This window comes from Magnolia sinica, chromosome 1 (assembly GCF_029962835.1).
Source record: "Magnolia sinica isolate HGM2019 chromosome 1, MsV1, whole genome shotgun sequence".
NCBI classification, from domain to species: Eukaryota; Viridiplantae; Streptophyta; class Magnoliopsida; order Magnoliales; family Magnoliaceae; genus Magnolia; species Magnolia sinica.
In genome coordinates, this window is record NC_080573.1 from 18,751,565 (window position 1) to 18,762,764 (window position 11,200).

Consider the following 11,200-nt stretch of genomic DNA (forward strand, 5'->3'; position numbering starts at 1 on the left):
TTTCTAATGTGACAGAATCCGATGTACAGCAAGTCACAGAGCATACGTTCACTAGAGATCTAGAGAAGCAGGGAGGTTGAGAAGGGAGTAGATGTCATGATGAATACTTGTAAGATGATAGATCTTTGGCTTGATTCTTGAATAGGCTAAGACATAGACTGAATCATGATCAATTTGGGTTAGGCCTATAGATTGAATGGGTTGAGAGGAGGGCTAGGGGGTGGCTGAAAAAATCAAAATTTTGAGAGTTTGGGAGTTCCCTCCCTTTCCCTCACTCTCTTCTTCACTCATTCTCTTTCTCTCTCACTTTCTCTCTCTTTCTCTCTCTCTCACTCTCTTAGTTGTTAAGTGTGTGGTGTGTGGAAATGAGAAGAGGAGAGGGCTATTTATAGCCTCCTCCAATGGTTGAATGGTAAATAGTGGGTTTGAGAGGGTTAAAAGCTGAGGTGCCAAGTGGTGGTTGGTGGAGAGGAGAGAGATGTCACATGACATGCTCTCATTGGCTAATGGGGTTGGTAAAAGGGTAAATAAGCTCGGATTGAGGGGTAATTCCAAGAGAAAGTTGACTTTTGGACGCTGGGACAGCTGTCCACATGAGAGCCGTGAGCGGTGGTAGTCGAAGTACCGCAGGCGGTAGTCAGACTGCCGCTCGCGGTAGTCAGACTACCGCACGAGCCTAGTTCGGGCCGGATTCACGCGTGTGGGTTTCGTGTGGTGCTCTGGTTTGTCCAATGGTCTTCGTTTTGGGTTCCTGGGACTCAAAGTGGTGGATTTATGTATGGTTAGAGGATTCTGGCTAGGGTATAAGGTATAGGCGAGGCTGTATGTGTGCTGAACGGTTTGGATTGCAGTTTCAGGTTATGGATTGGGAGTTTAGGGACTTTTGGGTCATGGTTTGGTTTAGGCTGGGATTAGGGTTTGGTCCAAGGTATGACCATGGTTCTTGGATAATCTTAACGTTCTCAAGATGTTAGCTTGGGTGGGGTGTCTACAAATGCCCCTCTTTGGCCGCCAAAGCAAGTGGACACCCCACCCTTCTGGTCAGAAAGGATAGTGATTCAAATCTGTTGTCTGTCATTGCATCGTTATCAATTGATTGTTTGGAAAAAGATGACCTGCACACATCACGAGGGTTGAGAAAAATGTTGTGATTGTCCCCTGCGCGTCGCGGCTTTACGGGTCACCAATCACAACCCTTTAACATCAGATTGTTGATAGCATTGGAGAGTAAGTCTGAAAAGTAAGGGCCTTTGTGCATTTGTCGTGGCTTTACGAGGATTCTCGTACTGTTTGGTCTGTCGTTTCCTTTGCTACATAATCACCCTAGGAGTATTCGTTCCATTTGATCGTCAAAGTGGTTAGCTGCCCTGCACATTGGTGCGGCCTTACGGGGAACTCACTACGCCGACTTGGACTCGATCAAATTTTCTGAACATCCCGGACTAGGTATGTGTAGGTAACCTTTTGTCGTGCAGTCTACTGATTCTAATACCTTGGTTACAATGGATTGTTGTCACTTTGAGTTTGATTATTCTTCCCAGAGATGGATCCACTCATTTTACTATCATTTGTACGACTGTCTAGATATAGAGATCGGGCCAATCGTACATGTATCATGTACGGATTCGATCATCCTCTGGGAAAACCGGAAGGGATCGAATCTTATTTAGCTATTTGCACCGATCGCAACTGGAGAATATGGAAGATTCCTCAGTATACTACGCGCCGCGTGCATTTTGGCAAAGAAAAATTTATTCCCTTGGGAGCTAAACTCCTTAGGGATTTTATCTGAAGATATTTTTGAATTTTTTGAAAAATATCCATTCGATCTCGCGGGTGGGCATCGTCGTTTGGTTTTTATTTATAGCAAAGTCAGATGGCCTCTACTAATAAATTAATGGGGCTTGATGAGTTAGAAGAAGTGTCCTTTTTGAGGCTATACTCCCTAGGGATTTGTTCTATTTTTGGCAATTTGGTAACTTCGGGATTTTGGGGATTTTCTGAAAATTTTAGGAATTTTTTGGAATTTGAGGGGTTTTGGAGATTTTTTTGGAATTTTTTGAAATTTTTGGAGTTTTTTTTTTTGAAATTCCTGGAGTTTTTCAGAAAATTTGGGATTTTCTTTTGAAATTTTGGGGACTGTTTTGGTAATTTCAAAAATCAGGGGGCTGATTTGGTAAAAAAACTCATTTTTTATTTTGGGTATTGTCCACTAGTCCAAAGGGAGGACCAGTCTTCTCACAGCAGCCCTTGAGGACAGCCCGCTGTCCCAAATATGCTTTTGGTCGGGCGACGCACGTTTTGCTGGAGGAGGGATCTTGGGCCCCCATTTTCACCGCAAGGATACAGACACTTATCTTCCTGATGATGATTAGCTTATCTTATCATGTAATCTTGTATCCTTGGATGTGTAATTTCCATGTTTATATGAAATCTCAGTTGATCAATGTTGCTCCCCTTTTGATCGTTGCTTTTGATCACCTTTGCGATCCCAATTGAGTGTACGGATGTTTGTTCTTGGGTTCTGGCCTTCCAAAGCGGACCCTGCCCAAAATTTTCCCGAAAGTGGGCTCGGGCGGTAGTCGGACTACCGCGGGCGGTAATCAAGATGCCGCCTGCTGACTTTTTTCCTCCCATTCTGTCCTGTCAGCGCTGCAGCAATGCAAAAATGTCAGTTCTGAGGGCAGTGATTGGAGTACCGCAGGCGGTAATCGGGGTGCCGCCTCCATTCATCTTTTCTTCCAGCGAGTACCCTTCTTCTCTGTTCATTCTCTTTCCCCTTTTCCAGATATTCTTCCCTGCCTCTGTCCGTCCGATCATATTCCCTTTTGTCCCATCCTCACTTCTCTTTGTCCTTTTTCCTCTTTGTTTCTTCCTTTCCTTTTGTCTTCATTATGGCTGACCATAATGAGAGGGTTGGTGGATCCTTAAATGGTGGGAAGGTTGGTGTTCCCACAAATGATGAAGAAGATCCATTTAAAGAAGTATTGATGGAGGTTGGTGGTGAGGAAATTAATGGTATTTATGGCATGGCTCCCATCATCATTGATGGAGGATATGAAGTTGGTTTGGATGTGGATGGACTTGATGGTTTTGATGGTGTTCATGGGGAGGGATTGATGGGGTTTGATGGATTTATGCCAGGTGGGTTGCTAGGTTTCGTGGATGCTGATGTGGCGAGGATGAATGATTTGAATAATGAGGATGGTGTGAAGATGGCATCTGATGGCTTGATTGATGGAGGGATGATCATGGGCGGTGTGGATGATGGCATCATGACGGTAGACGGTATGGATGGGGTGGATCAGGCCTGGATGGGTGGTGGGCCCTATTTTGGTGGCCCAAGCAGTTTGGATTTGGCGGGTGATGGATTTCTTGCAGATGACTTGGTCAGATTTTTAGCACGGATATCGAGATAGTGATGGGATAGTCAGCTATTGCTGGGGCCCAGGGTGTAGGCCCTGTCAGCGATTTGGACACTTTAAGTATTACGGCTCCTGGGGCGTGCATGTTCGCGACAGCTCTTGATGTGACAGTTGTTGGTGGCTCGGGCCCGCCTGTCATAGCTTTCCAGAACACCTAGCGCGATGCGATGGGCGATGTTGGCTTCTTTCGTCATCATGAGATAGACTTGCTGGACGAGGGGATGCCCATTGTTGACGATTCTTCTGTTGACTTGGGAATCCAGATTGTTGAGGGCGTCCCTGTCTAGACCTGTCGATTGCAACCACGTGTCTCTTGCTCTAAGCAACTGCTCTTTTGGATAGAGAGCTTGACCGAGTCCGAGATCTTTAAGTTGGGCTCCTTAGGCTTCAGAGAGGTTCTTCATTTCCATCGGGTTCGCTTAGACTGGCGGCTGTTGAGCGCGGCGTTGTATGATTGGATTCCATCTCTGAACCTGTTTTCCTTCAATGACCTGGAGTTGGGACCGTCACTGGAGGAGCTCTTGCGCTCGTCTGGTCTTCCTCTCACCCAAGAGCCTTACATTCCTGTGTCCAAGCTAGTTCGTTCTACTGATCTGATCTCCTGGTTCGAATTTCTTGTCGCTCTTCCTATTGCAGAGGGTAGGGTTGGCGAGCTTTCGCTTGAGGTCTTGTATGATCACTGCTCCACTGCTCGTGGTGGTCCTGGGTCAAATCGCCAGTTCCAATGCCTGAATGCACTGGTATTCTATGTTTTGGTTGAGTTGCTCTTCTCTGGCTGACGATAATCCTCTTTAGCAGCTTTATTGGACGTATTCCGTCGTGTAATGTATCGCAGGAGAATCATTTCTGTGGTGCTGGCGGAGCTTTGATCGAGTGTTCTTTAGGGCGAACCCGCATCCTCCAGGGTTGTTGTGCATTCCTTCAGGTATCCTCTGCTCTTTTCCTCTTCCTTGCTTAGCACTGTTTTCCTGCTTGCAGCCTGAGTTTGAAACGTATTTCCTTGCAGGTTTGGTTGTGGGAGCATCTGTTCATGACCCCTCAACTTTTATGGCCGCACTCCCATCGCGGTGATGTGCTGCGCTTGTTGCTTGACGACCTTCCCCTTAGTGTTGAGGCCACTGAATCACTATATCGTTATATGCTCACTTAGTTGCGAGGGTGGGAGATCAGTTAGGAGGCTCCTTGGCTCCATCGCTCCCCGTTGATTTGTAGTGTTGCCCGTACTCCTTTACTGCTGTTGGGGCTTCGAGGGTACTGCTCCTATCATCCTGTACGCTTCCTTCGACAGTTCAGCTTTTGGCAGGATGTTCTAAATTTTGCTTTCTTGGGATTCGACATGCCCCTCTTCTGATTTGCCCACTTTGTATAGGCCAGTCTGGATTTCCTAGCAGGGCTCCTTAGATGCGACGATGCTGGAGCTTGAGTCTTGGGCTCCTCCTCTGGCAACCGTACTGTACCAGCGATGGGTGGCAGAGCAATCATTATATCATTAGGTCCCTGGTTGGCATTTGGAGGACGAGATTGCTGATCAGGACATGGTGAGCGATGCTACTTCCTCCTCCTCCTCGTGCGTTGATGATTCGTTTGAGGCTTTTGAGGAACGTCCTTTCATTGATCCGTCTTTCTTACAAGCCACACATGGTCACCTGATTTCTAAGGTCGCTGTCCTCCGCCACACTTGTGAGGATATGGCTCATCGACTCGCCGTGGGACAACGATATGACGAGAGTATGTTTATAGCACATCGTCTAGAGAGAAATGAGGTCTTCTGCCTGCGCATGGAGGTAGAGAGGCTCAGACAGAAATTATCGCTGTATGAGAGGTAGGAGCTTACCTTTGATCCCTTTTTTCGATCGACTGCTTATTTTTGTATGTATGAAGGATTTTGTTTTTGATACAAAAGGAAAGAAAAGCAGTGTATTTGTAAGAAGGATGAAATATTTTTATTTTGTGCCAAATTTGTCAATGTGCACTCGTGTTTGGATTTATGCTTTGGATGATTGGGATCAGAATCTTAGGCCTAGCCCATGTTGTATGCAATATCCTAAATTGTGTTCCTAGGGTCTTGGTTCCTTAAGAGGGTATCTGGAATCGCATCCCCGGATTTGAGTAGAGTTTGATAGAGAACTAATCCGCAGTTGATCTTTCCTTTGCATCTCGCTGTGGTGCTTGCTGCCTTGACTTCTTCTGTACTTGCACTTTTATTTTTATTTTTTCCCTTTTCTAGCCATTTTTGCTCGTAATGCCCTTTCGGGTTTTCACTACGTCCGGCTCTTCCCGTCGTTTTTGCCTGTAGCGTCCTTTTAGATTTTCACTACGTCCCAGGTTTTTGATCTTGCCTGCCCCTTGGCAGCTGTGCTGTTTTTACCCTTGACGCCTTTTCAGGTTTTCACCAAGTCCGTTACATGCCCATTGTTTTTACTCAAGGCACCCTTTTGGGTTTTCACCTCGCCCTTTTTGCTTAGACATGTCCTTCTCTCTCTCTCTTTTTTTGAGTGCTGTGGAAGATGGAGAGACCTCTTTCATAGCTGGCCGACTAGTTACCTTCCTGTCCTTGTCTTTGATTACAATCATAAGCTGGTTTCTGGTCTGGTTATTTGGGGGATGTGGTATAGGCTTATTCTCTCCTTTCTGGGTCTTCTTTTTGAGATCTTCTTTTTGTTCTCTCTTTCTCTCTTTTTTTTTTCTTTCTTTCTGCTTTCCCGCTTTTTTTTTTCTTTCTTTTGTGGGAGAGATGATTGATGTTTCTGATGGGAGAGGTGATGGATACATTTTTTATTTTTGATGGAGGAGTGAGGGATGCAGCTTTGCGATTGTTAATCATTGACAAGGTTAGGTATGGTTACCCGTGATAGATTTTCACGTTATTGGCATTGATGGGCTCGGAAAGATCCTCTCCTTTTAGATTAGTGAGCCGGAGAGCACCTCCTGGGAGTACTTCCCGAATGATCAGCGGTCCTTTCCATGAGGGTTTGAACTTTCCTCTAGGATCTGGTAAATACAGTGGTAAGATACGCTTCATGACCATGTCGCCGACATTGAAACTCTTCTTCCGGACCCTCTTGTTGTAGGCCCGAGCGATCCTTCTTTAATAACATTGGGAGTGGCTTAGCGCTCGCATGCGCTTTTCATCTGCTAGATGCAGTTGATCATATCTTGCTTGTTGCCACTTGCCTTCCTCGACTTCGCTTTCCAGCAATATCCGCAGTGATGGGATTTCGATTTTGACTGGCAGTACTGCTTCCATTCCGTATACGAGTTCGTAAGGAGTTGTGCCTGTAGCAAACCGTACAGACGTCTGATAGGAGAGTGCGTAAGGAAGCATTTTCGACCAATCACGATATGTCTTTACCATCTTCTCCAGTATGTGAATGACAGTTTTGTTTGCGGCTTCGACGCCACCGTTCATTTGAGGACGGTAGGGGCTTGACCGATGACGTTGAACCGAGAAAATCGCCTATCCTTTTATTTATGAACGGAGTTCCATTGTCAGTAATAATGGCCTGAGGGACCCGTAGCAGCTAATGATGTTGTTCTTCATAAACTTGACTACATGAGATGCTGCTATGGTGGTGTAGGGTGCTGCCTCTATCCATTTGGTGAAGTAGTCTACCGCCACCAGAATGTATTCATGCCCATTTGAAGCTTTGGGGTTGACCTTGCCGATAATATCCTGTCCCCATACAGAGAAGGGCCATGGTGCCGTCAGGTTGTAGAGTTCGGAAGCAGGGGCATGGATCTGGTTTGCGTGCTCTTGACACTTGAAACATTTCCTGACGTGTTTGCAGCAATCTGTCTCCATCGTAAGCCAATAATAGCTGAGTCGTAAGATCTTCTTTGCCATCATGTGTCCATTCATGTGTGGGCCACATAGTCCTTTGTGGATTTCTAACATGATCTGTGCCGCTTCTGTCTCATCCAGACTGCGGAGAAGGACTTGGTTGAAGGATCGCTTATAAAGAATGTCCCCAGTGATAACAAACTATGCCGCTAGCCGTTGGATGGTGCGTCGATCAACTGGCATTGCTCCTTCCGGGTACTTTTGATGTTCGAGGTATTTCTTGATGTCCGTGTACCATTACTGATCATTTGAGGGAGGTTCTGCTTCATCAATCTGTAGGCAGAATGCGGGCTCCTCCTGGAGTTCGACGGTGAGTTCCCATTCAGCAACTCCTTTCGGGATTTCCAGCATTGAGGCGAGAGTGGCCAAAGCGTCTGCAAATTGGTTCTTGATTCGGGGCATGTAAGAGAATGTGATCTCCTTAAATTCCTCGGCTAAATTTTTCAGGTAGACATGATATGGAATCAACTTTTCATCCTTGGTCTTCCAACACCATTTATCTGATTGATGATGAGTTGTGAGTCTCCAAAAACTCATAACCTCTTCACATTGAGGATGATGGCTTCTCTTAGACTAGTGATGCATGCTTTGTATTCAGCTACGTTGTCGGTACATTGGAATGCTAGCCTTCTAGATATGAGAATTGGGACGCCCTAAGGAGAATAAAGTATGACGCCTACTCCACTTCCTTTTGAGTTTGCGGCTTTGTCGAAGAAGAGTGTCCACTCTCTTACCTTTCTTCCTTCTTCCTCCTCAATCAGGAGAATATCCTCGTCGGGAAAGAAGGTCTTCAATGGTTGATAGTCCGGCAGAGAGTGGGTTGCTAAGTGGTCGGCCAATGCTTGCCCCTTGATTGCTTTCTGGGGTGACATAAGTGATGTCGAACTTTGAAAGCAATAGCTGACATTTTGCAATCCTACCCGTTAGTGCCGACTTTTCGAACAAGTATTTTAACGGGTCCATGCGAGCGAGCAGAAGGATCGGGTGAGCAATCATATATTGTCGTAGTCGTTGTGTTGCCCAAACTAGGGCGAGGCACGTTTTCTCTAAGATAGAATATTTGGCTTCATAGCTTGTGAATCATCGGCTTAGATAGTAGATTGCTTGCTCTTTTATTCCTGTGTCATCGTGTTGGCCAAGAACGCATCTAATTGCTTCTGCTGCGACGGAGATATATAGCAGTAATGGCCTACCCGGAGTAGGTGGCATGAGCACTGGAGGATTTAGTAGGTATTTTTTTTATCTTGTCGAAGGCTGCTTGGCAATCGTCATTCCATTCTTTTGGTGAGTTCTTCCATAACAGCTTGAATATGGGCTCACAGACCGGAGTGAGCTGTGTGATGAATCGGCTGATATACTGGATCTGTCCGAGGAAGCCTCGAATTTCCTTTTCAGTCTTAGGCGGCGGCATTTCGATGATTGCCTTGGTCTTACTCTCATCCACCCGGATACCATCTTCGCTGACAATAAAACCTAGCAGCTTGCCCCCGGTTGCACCGAAGACACACGGGTTGAGGCGGAGCTTGAATTTTTCTAGCGTGTTGAAGAGCTTCTCAAGGTCTTCGAAGTGTCCATCGATCGTGCGAGACTTGACGATCATATCATCCACGTAAACTTCCATCTCCTTGTTTATCATATCATGAAACAAGGCAGTCATGGCTCGTTGATATGTAGCTCCGGCATTCTTCAGTCTGAAGGACATAACTCGATAGCAGAAAGTTCCCCATGGTGTGATGAAGGAAGTATTCTCTCGATCTTCGATGGCCATCTTGATCTGGTTGTAGACTGAGAAGCTGTCCATGAAGGAGAAGACCTTGTGTCTAGCAGTATTATCTACCAGTGTATCGATATGAGGCAGAGGGAAGTCGTCTTTAGGGCTTGCTTTGTTGAGATCTCTGAAGTCGATGCACATCCTGACTTTTCCATCCTTCTTTGGGACTGGTACGATGTTTACGAGCCATTCCGGGTAGTTGGAGACTACCAAGAATCCTGCGTTGTATTGCTTGATGACTTTATCATGAATCTTTAGGGCCCATTCTGGCTTCATTCTTCGCAGCTTCTGCTTGATAGGCTTCATGTCTGGCTTTATTGGCAAATTATGCACCACCAAATCTTCATCGAGGCCTGGCATTTCCTCGTAAGAGAAGGCAAAGTTGGACAACCTTGGTTTCAGAAACTTGATCATCCTCTGCTTGTATTCTGAGGATAATTATCTTCCGATACGCACCTCTTTAGGGAGTTCTGCGGATCCTAAGTTCACAACCTCAAAGTCGTCTGCTACAATATTGACCTTTGTTTCGAACTTTTCGAGAGAATTCTCGAATTTGAGAGCTGTATCATCATTTCCCTCATCTGGGGCTTCATCCAAACCCATGAGTTCGAAGTCCAACTCTAGATCGAAATCATACGAGTCGACCTCAAACTCCTGCAATGTGTTCAAGGTGTTTGGCACAGTGATTTTTGAAAGTTTTTCTATTGTTTTTGTATTTTGAAATTTTTTTGATGTTTTGTGGTTTTGAATATCTGATTTTTTGTATTTTTAGGAATATGTGATGTTTTTGTGTTTTGAAAAATTTCTAATTTTTTTGTGTCGCCAAGGTGTCCCGAACAGGATGGTGTTGCGAACTATGATTGGTCTTACCCTGGTTAGGGATACCAATTGCTATTTACATTTACATTTTTTAAAGGCCGGCATCCATGAATGGTTCGCCGGCTGATTCGATCGTTAGGGGGACAACTGTCAATGGTAGTTCTTTCCCCCATCTGATCTCTTTATTTTGTTTTATCTATTCCTGTGGGTCATCTGTCCTGATGACCATGATATCCGCTGGGCTGGGCTCAGAGTCAGAATCTGATTCGATCTCTTCGCCCAGGAGTTGGAGTCCTTCTAGCTCTCCAGGTTCGTCTTGTGATGGGACCTTAACATTCGTCCAATCAAGGGCAGGCGATTTTCCCATGTCAACCCAATGGATGGGCTGCTTTTGCCCCTTTTGTCGTTGAGCTGGTGGCGGGGATGTGTCCCCCTGATTGTGGGTGGGTATAGGTGTCTCCCCGTTCTTACCTATGTTTCTTTCAAGGGGCACTCCTGGTTCTGGGTCTTTTGTGGGTGGACCTGTTTCCATGCCCCTAGCTTCATGTGATGGGTCTAGGGTTCTACCCCTAGCTTTAGATGTGCTTTTGATGCCCTGAGGATCCTATCCCACCTTATTGGTGGCCAGATGGACTCCAGGTTAGCATGTTTTGTGAGTTTGAGTTGCTGGAGTTGGTCCTCAAGGGTCCTCATCGTGTCTTCATAAACTATCCCAGCCTTTATGAACTTGATGGGTGTGCACTTAAATGGTTGACCCTTTTTTGGCCTTTCAGCCTAATCCTCTGGTGTCGGCTGATATCCCAATCCCTGTCTCTACATGTTGATAGGTGTTGGTTTTACCACCATACCTTTGCCATGGAACTCGGTAGGTAGTTCAGGATTAGCCATTCGGCAGGAGGAATAACATATTCAGCAGCAAGAGGGCGTGGGTTGGTGATTATATTCACATTTTCTAATTCGAAGCTGTAATACAATATATCACTTTCTGCATGCTGAATGTCAATCACTGGGATGTCGATTTCTGGGATATTGACCATCACCGGTAAGCTGGTTTTTGGCTCGGCCAACACTGAAATGATTCGATTTCCCGAAGAGAATTTAACCATTTGATGGAGGGTAGATGGGATGACTCCAACGGCATGGAGCCATGGTCGCCCCAACGGAAGGTTAAATGAGGTAGGAATGTTAATGACCTGAAACATGACAAGGGTCATTTCTGGTCCGATTTGTAATTCAAGGTCGATTTCTGCCTCAACCTGCCTTCGGGAGTTGTCGAAGGCTTTAACGCTGATGATGCTAGGCCTGAAAGAGGACAGTTCTATCCCCAACCTTTCGGCAATCCTC

General features: G+C 45.8%; 1 protein-coding gene across 1 annotated transcript; it reads right to left on the bottom strand.

Moving 5' to 3' along the window:
• Window positions 1-7,503: 7,503 nt before the first annotated feature.
• LOC131244572 (uncharacterized) lies at window positions 7,504-8,138 on the bottom strand. The gene is made up of 2 exons (XM_058244094.1): window positions 8,001-8,138; window positions 7,504-7,749 (listed from the first exon to the last, which is right to left on the bottom strand). The coding sequence occupies exons 1-2, from the start codon at window positions 8,136-8,138 to the stop codon at window positions 7,504-7,506; spliced, it is 384 nt and encodes a 127-aa protein (XP_058100077.1).
• Window positions 8,139-11,200: the final 3,062 nt, after the last annotated feature.